Source organism: Artemia sp. Qi Xiang Cuo, chromosome 2 (genome assembly GCF_049724085.1).
Source record: "Artemia sp. Qi Xiang Cuo chromosome 2, ASM4972408v1, whole genome shotgun sequence".
Classification (NCBI taxonomy): Eukaryota; Metazoa; Arthropoda; class Branchiopoda; order Anostraca; family Artemiidae; genus Artemia; species Artemia sp. Qi Xiang Cuo.
In genome coordinates this window covers 22957366-22979161 of record NC_142795.1, presented here as the reverse complement: position 1 = coordinate 22979161, position 21796 = coordinate 22957366, and the positions used below count along the sequence as shown (strand labels likewise).

General features: G+C 33.1%; 1 protein-coding gene across 7 annotated transcripts in view; it reads left to right on the top strand.

The window, feature by feature from the left end:
- The window catches only part of LOC148955012 (thyrotroph embryonic factor-like), a 173741-nt gene that overhangs the window by 111865 nt on the left and 40080 nt on the right, over positions 1–21796 (top strand). For 6 of the 7 annotated variants that reach the window (XM_089099679.1, XM_089099688.1, XM_089099664.1 and 3 more), the window contains 3 exons: positions 11114–11308; positions 14350–14476; positions 18071–18201. In XM_089099679.1, the coding sequence (XP_088955805.1) occupies positions 11114–11308; positions 14350–14476; positions 18071–18201 (453 nt within the window). The remainder of the gene's footprint in view (positions 1–11113; positions 11309–14349; positions 14477–18070; positions 18202–21796) is intronic. The other variant, XM_089099672.1, reaches the window with a different exon arrangement.

The following is a 21796-nucleotide window of genomic DNA, read 5'->3' as shown; positions in this document are numbered from 1 at the left end:
TTCTCGTGTGGTTTAGTATTTCGATTTTCCTGATTAGAAATCAAGCAGGGCTTGCACTATCCCCGAATTTTCCGGTATTTCCCCGAAATTCTATGCTTCAACTCGAAAAAAAAATTTGGTTCCCTGAATCCTCGAAAATCACGCAATCACGGTGCCATCCCTAGCGATGTATCACCAGTGACTTTCCCTGCCAAATATTACTTTGCATACCATAATTCTTCACTACTCTCTTGTTCATTAATTTTCGTCTCTTTTGTTACTTTGCAGACAGATGCAATATGCAATTGCAAATATTGCAATATGCATAATTCCTCGTATGTTAACAAAAAATAGTATTGTCTATATGAGATGAGTTTAAATCGTTTCGAACTGAGTTTCCCAATCGGTATTTCCTACTTTGTTCGTAGTCAAGAATTTTATTTTCAAGTTGAATAGAATTATAGAACGAATTCACTACTATACAGCTTCATTCTTCGGCTGGATTTTGAAATTGACAGCCGACAGATTGTTTGTACAGTTGAATTGTAAGTTTGCAGAATTTTTTTTTGTTTTTTTGTTTTTAGATAAGATTTTCTTAATGTTTAATACTCAATTGTTGAACGCCTGAATGTTTAAGACTCAATTGTTCGGAAGCTACCCCAAAAATATGACTCATAAATAAATTGTAAATTATTGCCTATAGGGGGGGGATAAGGGGTTGGGTTGAGAATCGATGTTGTTAGAAGAATTTCAAAAGGATCGTTTATGAGTGTTGGCGTATCTGATGAAATAATTTAGGTCGTATGATATTAGTGAGTTTTTTTTTTAAGTAAACTCTATGTTTCTCTATGATTCAATCCCAACGTCCCCCTGCTCTGAGTGTTGAAAATGATTTCACGACATTATTTTAGTTTTTTTTCTTGCCCCAAACTATTTTTTTTATCATGAACCCTTTTGAGATCAATTTGATCAACTACTTGGTGCCCATTTAAAACAAAATTTTTGAGTTAAATAAGTAGTTTTTGTATCTTTTAAAAGAGCTTTAAGGGGTTTGAGAGATTTTTTTTGTTCGGCATAGATGAAAGGTCCAATACCTCACTTAAACTAAGAGGTTACATTTTGATATTGTTTGACAATTTACTAAATTTTAAGGTTTTCTTTAGTTTCAAAATGTTTTTGTCAGTCACCATCTTTAATCATTCACAAACAATGCTGAAAAAAACCAATTTCCACTGTTTATCGACATTAAATTGTTAAGAAGGCTATTATTTAATTTTTAATTTTCATTTTTTTGATTTTATATTGATGAAAAATTTAAACACAACTTCAGCTAGATATTTTTTTTGTTCGGCATAGATGAAAGATCCAATACCTCAGTTAAACTAAGAGGTTACATTTTGATATTGTTTGAAAATTTACTAAATTTTAAGGTTTTCTTTAGTTTCAAAATGTTTTTGTCAGTCACCATCTTTAATCATTCACAAACAATACCGTATCTTGGTATTAATAAATAAATAAATAAATAAATACTGAAGAAAACCGATTTCCACTGTTTATCGACATTAAGCTGTTAAGAAGGCTATTATTTCATTGAAATACGCATTTACATTTTAATTTTCATGTTTTTGATTTATGTTGATGAAGAATTTAAACACATCTTCAACTAGTTATTTTTTTTTGTTCGGCATGGATGAAAGGTCCAATACCTCAGTTAAACTAAGAGGTTACATTTTGACATCGTTTGACAATTTACTAAATTTTAAGGTTTTCTTATACAAGAGTCAGAACACACACACACAAACACACACACAAACACACACCCACCCCTACACTCAGGTTACAACATTCCAATTTATTCCACATAAATACCTAAATCATAGGTTGGGATAGCCTATGTCAGCGCGCTCATATAAGCTAACCTAACCTTTGATTTTGGTGTTTTTGTGGAATAATGTGGAAGTTGGTAACATGTGTGTATGTTTGTGTGTGTGTTTGTGTGTGTGTGTTCCGACTCTTGTATAAGAAAACATTAAAATTTAGTAAATTGTCAAACGATGTTAAAATGTAACGTCTGATTTTAACTGAGCTATTGGGTCTTTCATCTACGCTGAACAAAAAACAAATAACTAGTTGAACTTGTGTTTAGATTATTCATAAACATTTAATCCAAAACATGAAAACTAAAATTTTAATGAGTATTACAAAGAAATAATGTCCTTCTTAAAAAATTAATGTCGATAAACAGTGGAAATCGGTTTTCTTCAGTATTGTTTGTGAATGATTAAAGATGGTGATTGACAAAAACATTTTGAAACTAAAGAAAACCTTAAAATTTAGTAAATTGTCAAACAATATCAAAATGTAACCTCTTAGTTTAACTGAGGTATTGGACCTCTCATCTATGCCGAACCAAAAAAAATAACTATTTGAAGTTGTGTCTAAATTCTTCATCAATATAAAATCAAAAACATGAAAATTAAAAATGAAATAATAGCCTTCTTAACAATTTAATGTCGATAAACAGTGGAAATTGGTTTTCTTCAGTATTGTTTGTGAATGATTAAAGATGGTGACTGACAAAAACATTTTGAAACTAAAGCAAACCTTAAAATTTAGTAAATTGTCAAACAATCTCAAAATGTAACCTCTTAGTTTAAGTGAGGTATTGGACCTTTCATCTATGCCGAACAAAAAAATCTCTCAAACCCCTTAAAGCTCTTTTAAAAGATACAAAAACTACTTATTTAACTCAAAAATTTCGTTTTTGATGGGCACCAAGTAGTTGATCAAATTGATCTCAAAAGGGTTCATGATAAAAAAAAATAGTTTGGGGCAAGAAAAAAAAAACTAAAATAATGTCGTGAAATCATTTTCAACACTCAGAGCAGGGGGACGTTGGGATTGAATCATAGAGAAACATCGAGTTTACTTAAAAAAAAACAAAAAACTATCACTAATATCATACGACCTAAATTATTTCATCAGATACGCCAGCACTCATAAACGATCCTTTTGAAATTCTTCTAACAACATCGATTCTCAAGGTAAAAGTTTGAATCAAACACTTTTAGATTATCGAGTGTCCTTACTGAAAAACTACTGTAGGTCTGAAAACCCAAACAGTTAATTAACTATTCTAATTCATGATTTCAGGCACGTCAAACCACGAAATACTAAAGTTAACTTCTCAAATAATAAACCCCAGGAAACAAACACACACGAAAATCTAAAAAACCTAGGTCTGAAAACCCAAAACAGCTAATTAACTATTCTAATTCATGATTTCAGGCACGTAAAACCACAAAATACTAAAGTTAACTTCTCAAATAATAAACCCCAGGAGTCAATCATACACGAAAACCTAAAAAACCTAGGTCTGAAAATCTCCAAACAGCCAATTAAATACTATAATTCATTATTTCAGCCAAGTCAAACCACTAAATACTAAATTTAACTTCCAAAATAATAAACCACAGGAACTAAACAACCATGAAAATCTAAAAAAACTAGGTCTGGAAAACCCAAACAGCTAATTAGCTATTCTAATTCATGATGTCATGCATGTCAAACCATGAAATACTAAAGTTAACTTCTCAAATAATAACTCCAGGAAACAAACACACACAAAAATCTAAAAAACCTAGGTCTGAAAACCCTAAACAGCTAATTAACTATTCTAATTCATGATTTCAGGCACGTAAAACCACAAAATACTAAAGTTAACTTCTCAAATAATAATAAACTCCAGGAGTCAAACACACACAAAAATCTAAAAAATCTTGTTCTGAAAACCCTAAACAGCCAATTAACTATTCTAATTCATGATTTCAGGCACTTTAAACCACAAGATACTAAAGTTAACTTCTCAAATACTAACCCCCAGGAATCCAACACACACGAAAACCTAAAAGACCTAGGTCTGCAAATCACCAAACAGCAAATTAAATATTCTAACTAATGATTTCAGGCAAGTCAAACTACGAAATACTAAAGTTAACTTCTCAACTAATAAATCCCAGGAACCTAACACCCACGAAAATCTAGAAAACTAGGTCTGAAAACCCAAACAGCTAATTAACTATTCTAATTCATGATTTCAGGCACGTCAAACCACAAAATACTAAAGTTAACTTCTCAAATAATAAACTCCAGGAAACAAACATCCCAAGAAAAACTAAAAAAACCTAGGTCTGAAAATCCCCAAACACCCAATTAAATATTCTAATTCATGATTTCAGGCAATTCAAACCATGAAATACTGAAGTTAGCTTCTCAAACAATAAACCCCAGGAACCTAGCACCCACGAAAATCTATAAGAACTAGGTCTGAAAACCCAAACAGCTAATTGACTATTCTAATTCATGATTTCAGGCACGTAAAACCACAAAATACTAAAGTTATCTTCTCAAATAATAAACTCCAGGAAACAAACACACACGAAAACCTAAAAAACCTATGTCCTAAAATCCCCAAACAGCCAATTAAATATTCTAATTCATGATTTCAGGCAAGTCAAACCATGAAATACTAAAGTTAACTTCTCAAATAATAAATCCCAGGAACCTAACACCCACGAAAATCTAAAAAACTATGTCTGAAAACCCAACCAGGTAATTAACTATTCTAATTCATGATTTCAGGCACGTCAAATCACGAAATACTAAAGTTAACTTCTCAAATAATAAACCCCAGGAACCCAACACCCACGAAAATCTAAAAAACTAGGTCTGAAAACCCAAACAGCTAATTAACTAATCTAATTCATGATTTCAAGCACGTCAAACCATGAAATACTAAAGTTAACTTCTCAAATAATAAACTCCAGGAAACAAACACCAACGAAAATCTAAAAAACCTAGGTATGAAAACCCTAAACAGGTAATTAACTATTATAGTTTTTGATTTAAGGCACGTAAAATCACAAAATACTAAAGTTAACTTCTAAAATAATAAACCCCAGGAGTCAAACATCCACTAAAATCTAAAAAACCTAGGTCTGAAAACCCTAAACAGCTCATTAAATATTCTAATTTATGATTTCAGGCACGTAAAACCACAAAATACTAAAGTTAACTTCTCAAATAATAAACCCCAGGAGTCAAACACACACGAAAACCTAAAAAACCTAGGTCTGAAAATCCCCAAACAGCCAATTAAATATTCTAATTCATGATTTCAGGCGCGTCAAATACGAAATACTAAAGTTAACTTCTCAAATAATAAATCCCAGGAACCTAACGCACACGAAAATCTAAAAAACTAGGTCTGAAAACCCAAGCAGCAAATAAACTATACTAGTTCATGATTTCAGGAATGTCAAATCACGAAATACTAAAGTTGACTTCTCAAATAATAAACCTCGGGAACCAAACTCGCGCAAAAATCTAAAAAACTTAAATCTGAAAACGGAGATTATTTCACCTCAAAGCGCTTTCGACTTTAAAAAATGGCACTTAGATATAACGAATATCCCCATGCTTGATATAGTTAAAGTTCCATTTCAAATACCTTATTCTGTCAAATTTTCATCTCGATATACATAGCCTACTGCCATTAACCAGTGGGGAAATCCTTGCTCGTAATTACTAATCATACCATGTTTGAGTATTGCTTTCCTAAGCGGAGGTTTTGAAGTGCTTAGAACTGAAAACAAATGTCTATTTTCATGTAGTTTCTTCAGTGTCATGATAGCGACTAATAGGTCTTTTTAGTGTTCACAGGAAGATATACTCTAATTTCATTGTTGAAAATATATGTGACTACACGCAGATCCTCGGGTGTATTTTGATTAATATCCAATAGGATATAACCGTAGGGTTTATTAGTTGCCTGATTGTTTGCTGAGAGCAGAAATTTGAAGGCATCTAGATCGATTTGTTTATTGAGGGTTATTAGCGAAGTAGAATCACGAACAACTGTAGATGGTACAGTAGGTGCAGTTCAAAGCAAGTATTTGCATACCTTTGCTCTGACGAAAGAGATCGTGTAGAACCAGAGTAAAGGAAATCTGTTCATGATGAGACCGACCAGTGAACAATTGCAGCATTTCCTGGGACCATTGTTCAATAGATTCAGCCAGATCGTCAATGATCAGCCAAGAGTTTGGTTCAATAATGTTGAAAACATCAAGTCCCTGTATGAATTGTATCTGCACCAAATTGTATCTTTTATTTTATCGTATGACTCTTGCCAAATACTGTAACAATAGTAGATTTTTTTCGGCTTTTCCACAAACATTTTATTGCAATTTTTAATTATTTTAGTTAAGTTTTGTTTTGCGCGACATACATGATCTACACAGAAACGATCTAAATGATGTTTTTAATTGATTCATGTTCCTTTCAACAGTACACAATAACAACTAACTGTAGAGCATAATTGTCTAATGACTAAATAATTTCCCTACTACTCTGTTCAAGAATAATAATAATAAGAAGACGAATAAAGAATCATATTTTCTTTTATTATATGCATAAAAAAAGTAACAATACTTAAAAAAAAAGCACATTAAACATGAAAAAATACACTTTTTTAAAATTTATTTATAATAAAAAAAAAATACATTTACATAGGCACACAGAGAAAAAACACTTAAATAAACTTTTTTTTTATTTATTTATTTATAGAGAAAAAAATACAACATTAGATTAAAGCACTTGAAAAAAATATCACTTTTTTTTTAATGAAACATTTACAAAAAAAATCTACTCTAAGTAAAAAAAAAAAGATAACTTTGATAGTGGCGGTGCGCCCCCCGCTGGCGGCCGCCCCCCCAATCTCGTAGCAATAGACTAAAATCACGGTTAGGATTCTTTCCAATCATACCGGGATATGTATTCTCCCACTGCTTACATTTATCATAATGACAATTGGAGCATAGGTGTCCTCTAGGATGAGTCACACACCTCTTCAAGACAGGAATTACAACCTTTAATTTGTACAGCATATCCTCTATGCAATTTACACGGGTTGCATAATCTACACTTTTCATCATACTCATCAATCATTGTGCAATTCTCACATGATGACCAGCTGCCCAGTGTGTACATACATAACGGACATGTATGGAACATTTTGTCATGTGTTGTCACTATGACCATAGCAGAAGCTTTGAGCCTGGGTGGGAATCTAAGAGGAGTCTTTGAGTATTTTGACCACAGGTGACTTATTGTTGCGGCTTTCTTAAATTTGGTAATTTTTGTGAGCATTTGGAAATCAAAGCTTAAACTCAATAATTGATACTAATTGTACTAACATTTTGCTTTGATTAAAAGTGACAAACTAGGATGAAAATCTCAACATCTTCCTGGAGGTACTTCAGTCTGCATATTATTTCATTTAATTACATTTAAAACGGATGAGCTTTTATTTTTTACCCGAAAATAGCTGGCATTTAATTTTTCTTCATACCGAATAAACCATTAAGTTTTTTTTGTTTGATTGTAATTGAAGGGTTCTCATGTGAAGTGTTCATCATGTATTTTTCAATTTGTTAAATTTACTCCTTTTAGATGCAGTTTATAATTTGACTGATATTAGGTATTTATCAATTTATAATTTGGAATGAATCCGCAAAAGAAAAAAAACGAATAATATCCAAAAGAGCAGCCAAATGCAATAAAAAAGCAGCAGTTCAGCCTTAGCCTACATCACTTATATTCTATAAAGAAGCCAAAAAAACTTTAAAATGTATTTTTTTTAAATTGTTATTAAAAACCCGTTCTTAACACAAGAAGTCTTTTTATGAATCCAAGAAAGCAAAAAAAAACAATCAATATCAAAGTCGCCCATTTCAACTGTTTTAAAGGTGACAAAACAGATATAGGCAAAGGGCATTATGAAAAAATTAAGTTTCGAAGTTCAAAGTTATATTCAAAGTTTTTACCCAGATAACTGACGAATTTTGTGATACGGTGTTTGAAGTTTTGTATGCAGTAATGCTCGATGAAAAAAACTACTAATTTTGATAATTATTTATGTTAAGAATACATAACTAATAGATACTTCAACTACTCGTATTATGCAAGGGTTCTGAAACGCCATAGCCATTTCGTTTCTACCACATTTCTACTCATGAATAGTCTCGAATTTGTCGTAAATTTAAGCTTTGATTTAATAAACAATGACGAATAATTACTGTTGGCGGCCAACGCTGATCGCGCTGGTGACGCACCAGTGAGCACATACCGGCAGCGCGGCGCGTGGTTTTTGGCCCCGCCGCCACCGGTCTTCCCTCATTGGCATGGCGCCCGGGTCTAGTTGCTAGTAAGTTAGGAAGTGACAAAATAGAAAAAAACTTCAGCATTTGAAATCTAGTTTAAAAAAAATCAGTATATTTTTGTCTTACTCCCTGGTGAATTTTCTTTAAAACTCAGCGACATATTATCCCTTCGCGTGCAATTTGAGGTCCGAAATATTTTCCTCTTAGTTCTCTGTCGTTTAGATTTTTAGACTATGCAGTTTAAGTGCTATTTTCGAAACTTAAGTAAAGGTATAGAGGCCATATCTACTGTTTCGAAATTTTTTTTTTTTCTTGATTAACATGCAGTAAAAGCGTGAGACTTTAAATATTTTTGGAAACCTGATTTAGGCACACTACTTTCTAGCTAATAATGTGTACTTCAAGCAAATTTTATCTCAAAAACCTCATGAATGTTACAGTAGCGAGTGACAAAACAGGAGTACTATTAACTTCGAACTGCTGAATAACAAAGCAGCCAGACATATCGGATGAAATAAGGCAATGGAGATGGCGTTATCTAGGACACATAATTGGGACACAAGCATCCAGTTTGCCCAATGTGTTTATTCAGTGACAACCAGAGGGCAAGACGACAGGGAAGGCCGAAAAAATACGCTTCAAAGGACAAACGAACGGCAAGGATGCCATGCACATATGTCTAATGCCAGAGTCGGGAGGTGTCTATGCTGCTGCGCTTCTAAGAGATGATTAGAGGCTCTTTACCGACGTCCTGTGCGTCTTTGGAAGTACTACAGAGGCCAAAGCCTTATATAAGGCTCAATAATAAGGGGTTGATGTTGAGAAGTCGTCCTGACCTTATCAACCAAGAATAGCTGCATTCGATGCTCTCGGCTCAGTAATTGAAAATCTGTTATATGTTTTTTTTTTTTGTAAAACACTTCTACTACTACTAACAACTCACTGCAGCACCAAGCTGCCTGAGGCCGACAAAGTTACTTATGCTCCTCCTCTATCCCAATTTATATGGTGCCTCCCTCTTTACACCCTCTCAGGAAGTTCTGATTTCCCTTGAATCTTTCCTTACGACATTCTCCAACTCAACTGTGGATGATCTTTCCATTTAGCCCTAGAAGGTTGGCCGAAAAGGACAATCTTTGGCAATATGTAATCCTTTATCCGCTGAACATGCTATAGCCATACACGCATACTCTTAAAACCGACCAATTTCTATCCTAAAGGTCGTTCTCTCTCAGAAATCATGTAAACCAGGTGGTTCACGCCAAGCGTGGCGGAACTGTGCTAAGGGTTTTCGGTGGTGTTTCAAGCTTGGTGCTACTTTGTCAAGTGGGGCGGAACTGTATGGCACCCGTGGCATTCTGAGACATATACGAGGTGGTAGAACGTCAGTGCCTCCTCGGTTCTATTACTTGTTCAAGCTATTTCTCCTATGTTATTTGGCTGGTGGCACAAATGCTTTCTATCACAGTTTCTGACTCCCAGAGACAGTTGGAAAATGGAGTTCCTTGAAAGTCCTGGCTATAAAACAAAAAAAAAAACGAAAAATTAGACAAAACACAGTATTTGAAAAAAATCCGTACTTTTAGTTGTAGGATTTCTAGACCACTATCCGCATTTGCAACATCCAAAACAAACGTTAGAAGCTTTGGTCATATAATCATTACCTATTATTTAAATAATTTTGGATTTTTAGAAAAAATCTAATTTTTAATATTCACTACATTTAACTGTGGTTCTGAATATAAAAAAATAGTTGAATTTTGTTTAAATATCGTAGTGAAATATACATGTTTTTTTGCAAATTCGCTTCTTTTTTTTTAATTTGAAATGTGTTATGTGGCTTTTTTTGTAAAACTCATACTTACACCCACTCTTAAAACGAAGCAAGTTCTATCAATTCGTTCAGTCTATCTTATTTTGGCATAAAGTTATATAGACCTACAATTTTTAGTATTTTCGTAAATGCATCTTCTAGTTTCCCACTCAAAGAATGAGTAGCAAAACGGTGTTTAAGATAACAAAAGCGTATCTTGGATGCCTCAAAGAAACTCCATTGTGCACGCAACTAGTCCCTCATCAGAGTTAAAAAACAAAAAACAAAAAAAAACAACAAGTATTTTTTAGTTTTCTACTCTCTTGCGAAATTAATCTTATGTACCATGCCTTCTTTTGAATTAACGGAGGTGCTCTGTGCAATGTTTTTTTTTTTTACGAAAAAATTAATAAGAAGCCTTGGAGTGCACTAGAAAAATCAAAAGAAGTAAAGTACCCCCGCCCTTATTTTTCTAGATTGCATTCTTCTCAGTAAATGAAAAAGAATGTTTGTCTCTTGGCTCCAAATTTCCAAGAAGCGATATACCTCTTCTTTTCACCTGTTCTTTATTGATCTTATAAGTCAATCTAGGCGACTCTGTTTGACTAGGTCAGGTTTCCATGGCTCCATGCTGAGAACAACTTGGAAAATCTATTGGTCATCCTAATATTCTTCCGGGGTGGGTAAGCCGATCTCATGCTTCCAAAAACGTGTTTTTTTGTTGTTGTTTTTTTCCGTAAGTTTGTTTGTTTCTGAGTTCCGTTGCTGTTCTTTAGGGCCTTTAGTCTTCTCAATGACCCCCCCCCCCCATCTTCCATTTCGGGCATACTCCATAGTGTACTAAATGTAATTTTTTTTTTTTTTTAGTTCTCAACTTGTTTTCTGCATTGTGAAATTTTCGTTTTCCCAAGAACCCAAATTCAGGACAAATTTGGGCCCGTATGTTGAAATCGTTTATATGCATTTTTTTTCCAGAATAACCCATACTTTGTGGGGGTTTTTTCTTGAACCAAAAGGAATTTAAAATGTCACGTTAAGCGTGTGTTAATACTTTGCGGGTGTCAACACAAGTTTTGATACAAAAAATATATAATTTTAGATGGAGTATATGGACTTGGATGAGTTTCTGTATGAAACGGGTATGCCGACCCCTGGGGAAGACTCTGTGGAAGTCAAATTACCTGAACGAATCCAGCTGAGTCCACCAAACAGCCCACCCTCTGTCAATAACGACCCAGTTTTGGCAAATATACCAGAGTTACCAACTATCTCTGAACCGGTCTATGACCGTCAGGTATTGTTCTTTTTACATTTAGACGAGGGTCAGAGGAAAGTGTTTAATGTGATTGTAGGATGCTCAGACTGTTGAAAAAAATATCATTTTTCAAGAGAGGAAAAAGACGGATATCGGTAGCAGAGATGCCGGATGGAGCGCATTAGCGCCATTTGGACGTTTTTATGAGGTGGTTGCGCATTGAATTTTTCAAATTAGCACATTTTTTTTTGGGGGGGGGTCGTTCAATCGGGGCATTTTCACTAGATAAATAGCGCTTTCGGTGCATTTTCTGTTTTATGGCAGCGCAATTTTAAACCAGATAGTTGTAAACACTGATCGGTAGTTTGTTCTCTTAGTCATTGCCAGGCCTTTTGAAGGTAATTGTCAAATTCTGACACAAAAAAATTAATTAAGAAATAATTAAAAAATTGAAGGTGAATCAATCAAAAAGTAAAGAATTAAATAAAAATAAAAATGAGAACACAAAGTTAGTGAGTTTTATTAGTATTTGAGAAATCAAACAGTTCGTGGTAACGAACTGTAAGTAAGGAGCGATCCGGCTCAATGGTAACCGAAACTCTAAAAAACGGGATTTTGATACCAATAGATACATCAAAAGAATCAGATTTTAATTCTGATTTCAAATATATCAGTTTCATTAAGTTTAATTTTACCCATCAAAAGTTACGTGCCTGAGAAAATTTGGCTGATTTTCGAAAAAAGAGAGAAAGACCCCCAGAAATTATAAAACCTCAATGAAAATCACACCATTATATTAAGCGTATCTTAGAACCCTATTTTAGATGTTTCAAGCTCCTATGTACGAAAATGTGGAATTTTCCATTTTTTGCCAGAAGAAAGATCACGAGTGCATGTTTATTTATTTGTTTGTTTGTTTGTGTTTTTTTTTTTTTTTCCGCAGGGGTAATAGTATTGACCCAGTGGTCCTAGAATATCGTTGGGGGGCTCATTCGAACGAAAATTAAAAGTTCTAGTGCCTTTTTTAAGTGACCAAAAAAAATGGAGGGCAACTAGGCCCCCTCCCACGCTCATTTTTTTCCCAAAGTCACCCGATCAAAATTTTGAGATAGCCATTTTGTTCAGCATGGTTAAAATATGATAAAAATGTCTTTTAGGATGACTTGATCCCCCAAAGTCCCCAGGGGGAGGGCTGAAAGTTATGAACTTTACTCAATGTTAACATATAGTATTGGTTATTGGGAAGTATACAGACTTTTTCAGAGGAGATTTTTTCTGGTAGGTGGGGGAAGGAGAGGGTCGGGGGCTATATGGAAGGAACGGTCCAGCCCGGACGTTTGCTTGGGGGACGGGGCATGGCGCTGAAGGGCGCCCCGGATTTCCCAGCATTATAAAAGAAAAAGATCAGGAATTAAATAAAAAAAAAAAAAGTTTTTCAACTGATCAACTGACTGTGATTAAGAGGTCATTTTTAAAGAACTGGAAAAAAAATTCGAACTATAGTTTAAAGAGCACGGTATTGACTAGGGAGCGAACCCCCTAATATACGTGTTAAAAATTTATGAATATAGAAGTTCGTTACGTAAGTTAATTCTAAGTTACGTATATTTATTACTAATAAAAACGTTCGTAAATAAAATTAAAAAAGTTCCGAGAAAGCCATTTAACCAAATATAATATGCAAATTTTGTTTTAATTATTCATGTACGGTAAACCAAAATAAAAACCTGTATTAATTCAAAAATGTTCAAAAATTAAATAAAAAAAACAAGTTGTTTTAACTGAAAGTAAGGAATGACGTTAAAACTTAAAACGAACAGAAAATATTCCGTATATGAAGGGGCTGTCCCCTCCTCAACGCCTCGCTCTTTACGCTAAAGTTTGACTTTCTCACAACTCTATTTTTTTAAACAATAAAAAAACTTTAGCGTAAAGAGCGAGGCGTTGAGGAGGGGACAGCCCCCTTCATATACAGAATAATTTCTGTTCGTTTTAAGTTTTAACGTCGTTCCTTACTTTCAGTTAAAAAAAACTTGTTTTTTTTATTTAATCTGAAAAAGGAACCGGCCTGTGTCTCTTTTGGAATCTTAAGAATTACTTTATTACTATAATTTCAAAAAATTTTCATTAAGTACCTATTTTTGGTTCTAAAAAAGCTAAAAATGAAAGAAAAATAAATCTCGGTCAATAATCATTTGTATTTCTATTTACCATTTGCTTTTAGCATCAATTTTGGTAAAAAAAAAAAAAAAAGTCTGAAGCTAAAGTTTGTTAAAAGTGATAAAAAGTGAATATTTCAAATTCACTATCCGGGTGAAAGGAATTAAAAAGAAAATAGCCTTCCCTATTAGGTTGACGATGAAATCAAATTGGTATATGCAGGGTTTTTTTTCTGGGAGGGGGAGGGGCAAATAAATTATACAGCATATATCATTTAACATAGTAAAATCTACATGGAATTCGCTGACCTTCTAAGAAATACTAATTCTTTTTATTTGTCTATGGGGCCTGGATAAAAACGTTATATTAATAGGGTCCAAATGAGGACGTAACTGTATTAGAAAAGCTGGGGCAAATTAATTTTTTTGTTAATGGCAAGTTCTCAACTTTTAGACGAAACAAGCACAAAAAATGGTGTATTTTTAAGTCACAAAAATAAGTATTTTGTAATTGATGGTGATCTGCTTGTCTTTTGCAAGAAAAAGAAACTTCACAATCACCTGAAATACATTTAAATGTCTAGTGCTATTACTAGGCACCTACGCTGTAATATGTTTGGGTATGGGAGGGGACCTTCATTTTTAAAAATCTCTTAAATTAGCAAAGGAAAAAATCTAAAATAAGCAAATCGTGTGGAAAATATAAGGAATATTGCGAGAAAATGTCCAAGGGTTGGCCATTCCGAAGTGTGATTTTTGAAACAAAACATTCGGATTTTTATTTATTTTTAACTTGAAAGATCTGTAGACATCCCGAAGAGAGATCTCTCCCGTATGAGAGGGATAACCCTTGTGTGACGTTATAGCCGTTTGATTAAGTGTAAGTTATGTACTCCATGTTTAACATGATCTGTATTACAGGTTGAGTCTCCAGAAGAGATATCATTGGGAAGTACCAGGAAGGCTAGTCCGCAACCTAAGTCAACTGTAAGAAGGCCAAGAAAAATGGCTACCTCAATTCGTATTGTTGATAGTCCTGAGCCCTATGGTAAGGACTTTTTTTTTTTTTTTTTGATTTTACAAATATCTTTCTTTGATGCCTTTATGATTAAACGAATAAAATGCTGCATGACATTTTTTTCTAATCGTCAAGGTTTTTTTTGGTCTTTAAATTTATGCATTTCCCATGCATTATCTATATTCATGACCAATATAAAAGTCTTAAAATTGCTTTTCTTATTTATTCTGGAAGGTTAGCATTTAGTTGTGTTGCACAAAAAAAAAACACGTTCTGATGAAATTATGTTAAAATAATAACTTTAAATAATATCTAATGTTTATAGTTATAATAGTAAACAAAAGTAATAGTTAACGTTTACGTATAGAACGTTTACGTATAGACGTTTATAGTTATAATAGTAAACAAAAGTAATAGTTAACGTTTACGTATAGACTCATTTCAATCGGCTCCATCCTAATAATTCCGTTATGGTGGCGCTTTTTGCAACTCTTATCATTTTCTATAGGTTCCAATTGGTGTGGTTTATTGGTCAAAAGTAAAATATAGGGAGAACCAAAGACAACCAATGGAATGCATTCTTGTTTAGCGTGTAGGCTTGACAAGTACGGTATAAGGAGATTTTACTGCGATATATTGAGCCGACGGCTTTCTGCTATAATTTTGAAGTGAGATTGAAAAAAAAAAAGAAATAAGGGCTAAGGATTTTCTGGTGCCTGGTATTTTTTTATGTTTAGCTGTAAACCTTAAAATAATAAAATGGCTACGATACATCATAGACAAAACTTCGTTCTTTTTGATTCTGAAGCCTAGATACATACTTAGCAGGATCGGAAGAATTCTCGGGAGGGGGTGTATCTGTTGCCTCAAAAAAGTTCTATATTCTAGACATTTTCAATTCGTCCCATCGGTTTCCGAGTCGACCTCAGGGGAAGGAGTTGTCTATTCTTGCTATGTTCAGGCAGTCTTTCCGAAATATCTAGAACTGTTATTAAATAACTAGTCGACACACGATAAGAGAAAAAAAAGTATATAACTTTGTGGTCATAACACACACAAAAAAAGCTGTTTCTAGGCTACGTTTCAATTATTAATATATGTTGGAGAAATATCAGTTGAAGGTCGATTCTTCATAATGTATCATGATTTTGACAGTGACCTTCAAAAACAAACGGGAAATGATCAGATTTATTTTTAAATTTTCTTTGTATAAAAAAAAAGATAAAAATTATGCTGGGGAATTATCTTGTACTTAGAAAAGTTTCTACAAAATGTGTTATGTAATAAAATAAATAATCCTCTTATTTTTTGTTAATTTACTCTGAAATATTTAATTTCGTGCTGGATCATTATTGTCCTCTTCTCAAAAATGCTGAATAATTGAAAGTTGGCAAAAGTAAAATTCAAGTCAAATAAGATTCGTTGTTGCGAATAATCACTTAATTGCCCACCTTTCTAGCAATTTCGGCAAATTTCGGCAATTTCCATTTATGGAAAATCTTGGCAAAAGTAAAAGAATAAATGAAAATAAATTGGCAATTCATTTTTCTTGAGTTATTGTTATCATAATATCAGTCATGTCTTCGATAATATTATCATTTCGGGTGTTCTAACCGACGAACAATTCTCTGGTTAAAATTTTCTTTTAGAAAAACTGTTCTTATAACATAAACATGAATTCAATATAAAGCTAAAAGTTTTGGACTAGTGCTCACATTTCCAAACTGTTGATATAACATTTTTCAGAAAGTTACCTGTAAAAAAAAAAGAAATTATTTTACACAGGTCAAGGGATGGAGCAGTTTGAAATTTTCACAAATCGGTGGTGAGAATAAGGGTCTGAGGAGCAATGTTCAAGTCAAGAATTTGGAGTTTTGTTGTGTGTTATTTGATATTTGTCAATTACAACTCAAGATAAATCAAGCTTAATATTACGGAAAATGTTATTAGTCAACGACTCTGAGTTAGCTGTAACCCGAGCACAAATATTCACCACATTTTCTTAAACAAACATCACATTCAGAAATTCACGAATTTTAGGATTGTATTTACTCTATGAAGGTCCAGATTAAAGTTAGTAATCATGGACAAAGGTTTATTATCCTAATCAAGGTCATCGAACTGCTTTTTTAATAGTCCCAGGAATTCATCAGTAGAACCTGAGGGTGAGCGATAAATTACAATCACCTAAAGTTTCTGTCCCGAAATAGTTCCAATACCACACTTTCAAATATAATTTTCTTATTAACACTCTTTATATTCCTCCCTTTGATATCTCCCAGTCCAAATGTAAATACTCGTTAGGAATACTACATTCCTACCATTTCTAATAGAATGGTACCATGTTCCCTTTTCCCCTATTTTGAACATGAATTCTATACTCTCCTTTATCCACTAAACTTGTCGTTTGATCCCTCAACTAGGTTTCTGTCAGGGCAATCAGACTTGATGTCAAGAATTTCTTTAAATACAATTAAATAGAGTTCCTTTAATTTAAATACATTTAAACAGAATTTCTTTGAATAATCCAAGGAAATGTCAAATCCTTGGCAATTCCATGATAACACATCCACTACATCCTGACAGCATGCTATTAATTTTCAATAGCGCATATATTGTGTAGTTTAGGGGTATACATAATATATTTTAGAGGGCGTCTCTTAAGAATGCAAATCCTGATGTCTGTGTAAAATATCAGCTTATATTTTCTGAAAATTTAGCGATCTCAATCTTTCAGCAACTACCAAAATAAAAACCATTCAAAAGGGGGATTATCTTAGCCAATGCTGGATCCTGGATTTTTGTTCGGGAAGGGGGGGGGGGTTACAAAAAACTTCAAAAAGCGTATCAAAACTTGTTTGCGAGCCAGATTTTTTTTTTTGGGGGGGGGGGTTAAAACCTGGTTACATCCACAACCCCCTCCCCCCCCCGGATACGGCCTTGACCTTAGATGTTATCTTAGGTTGATTCTGAAATTTTTATAACGTCTTAAGATTCTTCTCCTACCCACTTCTCCTACCTTAACAGTTGTGAGGATCGTCTTAAGGAAAATAAAACCTCTTTGGGTGGTTGTATCACAATAGACAGGCTGCTTCACTTGACTTATTTATCAATCATTATTTACATACGGATGAGGAATATGAGTTAAATTTGATTTTAGATATAAACTCATCTGTTAGATCAACTATAAGGCCATAGGTCCTTCCTTCTCCCCCCCTCCCCTCCCCACTGAAAAATAAATTCCGCAAATGGTTTTTTTATCTACATTGTTTACTGGTTTTACATTAATAGTAAATTCACAGTCGATCACTCAAACGTAAGTGATGGAAGCGATAAAGCCGTTGATTTGCTTACTGAGCAGAAATTTAACTCTGATAGATTATATATATATATATATATATATATATATATATATATATATATATATATATATATATATATATATATATATATATATATATATATATATATATATATTACAGAGTTCTCATTTTTCCTGTACTTTTTTCCCCAGAGTTGAGAGTTTCTTAACTGACCAGAAAACTAATAAAATTAATTTTATTGACAAAATTAATTTTATTAATACTATTAATTTAATTAGTTTATATTAACTTAATCTTATAGACGTTGATTTATCTGTGTCATCATACTGTAGCAGTAGCTTTGATCCTCGGTACACAAAATTCTCTGATGATGATTTGAAACCTCAACCCCTAACGAAGAAGTCGAAGAAGCAGGTACGTGCTCCCAAAGACGTACGTACATGCCATTTTTTACATTATTAAGCTACAATTTTTGGATAATTATGTTAGATACTTCACGAGATATGTTTTGTGTATAACTAAAAATTGCCTGTTCTTATACAAAAATTATCTTCCTAGTCGTTAATTACTGACCTTAAAATTTTATTTCGGAAATTTTGTAATTATTGACTGCGGTGAGGAACTGGACTTTGTCCAAAAAAAATCAGCCATCGTTGCTGATCCTGTTTATGGTCGTCTTTTTTTTTTAATCAGCTAATTTGGCTGATTTCATGTCTCAATATATTTAAAGTATTCTTTAAACTTGCACGTAATTCAGCTGAAAGTTAAATAGCTAAAATACTAAACACAAAAAAAAAAAAAAAAAAAATCTTCCTAAATAAAGGAGGCATTATAAATTACTGTATATTTTTCTATAAATACTCTAGGCAGGATCGTATCCAGGGTTTTGTTACGGAGGGGGGGGGGGGTACAAAAGATTTTTTTCGGGAAGAGGGGCAAAAAACTTAAAAAAAACATCAAAAATTTGTTTATTATCATTTTTGTTACGTTTTTACGAGTCAGACAAACATTTCGGGGAGAGGGTTCAAAAACCCTTATCCCCACCCCGGATACGGCCTTGGCCATAGGATGAAAAATTTGATAAAAGTGCAATGAAATGGTTAATTTTGTATATGTAACAAATTGTAGGAAATGATTATTTCAGATCAAAAATATATTCCAAAGTGAGCCAAAACTCTGAAATACTCTGGTAAAAATATCATCGTAATTAAAGAGGGCGATGTACGTAGGGATTTATGTTGTAATGGGAAAGGGATAAGGAGACAGGATTTTTATAAAACGTAAAGAAAGTGGCAAATTTTTTGGAAATGTGAAATTATAAAAATGATTTTCTCGCTCCGAAGATATAATTTAAAATCCTTTTTCACTTTGTTTTCTAAACATTAAGATACTCTGTTAAATCTATGATGGCTTTTAAAGAGAGGTATATAAGCAGTAATTGATGGTATTGTAGCGGGGAGGATAAGAAAGCAGAAATTGAAAGAGCTCTTAAAATCGATAACTTTTTGGAAATGTGAAATTATAAAAATGATTTTCTCGCTCCGAAGATATAATTTAAAATCCTTTTTCACTTTGTTTTCTAAACATTAAGATACTCTGTTAAATCTATGATGGCTTTTAAAGAGAGGTATTTACGCAGTAATTGATGGTAAGGTACGGGGGAGGATAAGAAAGCAGAAATTGAAAGAGCGCTTAAAATCGATAATTTTTTGCAAATGTAAGAAACTATAGAAAATGATATTTTCATATCAAGATATAATCTAGGCCGAGCTTTAGAGTATCTCTAAAAACTCCAGATCGAGCTTCTAGATTCAACATTGATTAAAGAAAACAAACTCTTTAATTAATCATTTTTCAACAGGTGATTGGTAAACATAATTCTAAAAAATCCGCTGTGCATATTCAGTGTAATTCACCTCCTTAGCTACTTATAAGGAGTGAATCAATTTAAAAAGTAAACACCTCATTTTTACGACGTATGCCATGTTGGCAGTGTGTTTTATACGTATAGATGCTTGTAGGAACAGGTAATATGTATGTATATATACATATATATATATATATATATATATATATATATATATATATATATATATATATATATATCTTTCCCTTTTTTTATCTTTTTTTTTTTCAAGTAATAAGTGATATAGCTTATCAGAACAAGAATAGTTGGAAGATTCAACTAGGGACAGCAGTTAATTAAACAGTTTAATTAAAAGTTAAGGTTAAAACAGCAATTTATCAGAATAAGATTCGTTGTTGCGAATAATCACTTAATTGCCCACCTTTCTAGCAATTTCGGCAAGCAAAATATAATTTAAATGCTTCCTCTTTTATAATATTTCTGTAGGTAAGAAAAACTATCCTTTATATTTTTCTCTAGGAATACCTTTGCTTGCAATATTTGTCTTTTTCCAGTGTTAAGCCTAAGTAAAAAGCCCAAGATATTGTTCACTCGTAAAATATAAGGAAATTTTTTTTTCTAAAATATGTAAAATATTTACTGAAAAATTTTACTAAAGAAGTAAAATTTTAAAGTAAAAAGTAAAATAGTTTTCTTTTCTCAGTGTTGAGCTCAATTCAAAAACCTGAGATATTGTTCACCTAGTCAAAAAAGTAAAAAGTTCTAAAAAATGTAAAAAAAATTACTAAAAAAATTAAATTTTAAAGTAAAAAAAGTGAACTATTTGTCTTTTTCTAGTGTTGAGCTCAAGTTGACAACCCAAGATATCTCTCACCTCGTAAAGAAAAAAGTAAAAAGTTTTCCAGTATATGCCCTTAATTAATCAACCTTCCAGAGGTCTGCCCCTGAGAGGAAAGTTGTTGTACTTACGCGAAACGATCTTAAAAAGATCGACTTTACATGTTGCATTGGGCCTAGGTCTCTGATGTCAGAGGACCTTTTTCTGTTATGTTAAGCAAAGAGAAATTTAAACTACGGAATTTATTGTATGCAATTTAAGACTAAATGTGCTTTTCCCTCATTTGTCACCCCTACAGGCGCATTGGCGATTTTGGTCTCAGACATTTGTCCGAGTTTTTTTTTTTTTTTTTTTTTTTTTTTTTTTTTTTTTTTGTCTTGGAGATGTGTTATTTGTAATGGTAAAGTCCATGCAATGATTAGCTAGCTCTATTAGTATACCCATCAATTTTTGTTTGTTTAGTATATTGTGTAGCTAGTAAATTTTGTTTTGTTAATGTCGGACAATGCTTTTTAAAGTGTCGTCTTTCTTTTAAATTGTATCAACCAACCGGAGCTCTTAACGCTTATTATTACATAAAGAGGGTTCTGATGAAGGACCCTCCCCCCGACATTGGGGGGGGGATAACTTAGGGAAAAGTTCCCAAAATAGGCCTATTATATAGATTGCATTATCTATATAACAGGTAATGAGAAGGAAAGAAGGGGGAGCATACTCCCCCTTCTTTCTTCTGTCCAATCCCCCCTGAAATGTCTGTTACCACTATGAAATTACTGGGCGTTACCATCTCAAGCGACTTAAAATGGGATTGTCATATTAATGACATATTAAAACGTGCAAATACCGCATATTCCCTTCCTAAACTCCTTAAAAAATTTTAATACACTAAATTACATTGTCCGAGGATATTCCTGTTACTTGTACACCCAACCCTTAAGTACGCCTGTCATATTTGGCATGCTGGTATTTCCATTGAATTGTTGGACGGAATAGAGGCAGTCCAAAAAAGGTGCCTAAGAATTATTTTCAATGAGGGTAAAGTACCTTATATTTCCCTTCTTAGGAGAGCTAATCTTGTCACCCTTAAGGAAAGGAGAGCAAAAATTACCTTGCGTTTTGCGAGCAATGCCCTTCATAGCCCTCGAACAACTTCTTTTCCCTGGTCAGTATTCACTCCTTCGACCCCATCTCCCACGTTCTGTGTCAACAAAAATCCCCCTTTTTGTCCCAATAAGAGTTTGTACTGAAAGATATATAAGAACTTTTATCCCTTACATAGTTGGCATTTTCAACCAGTGAATCTCCGCTGCCTCCCCCCCCCC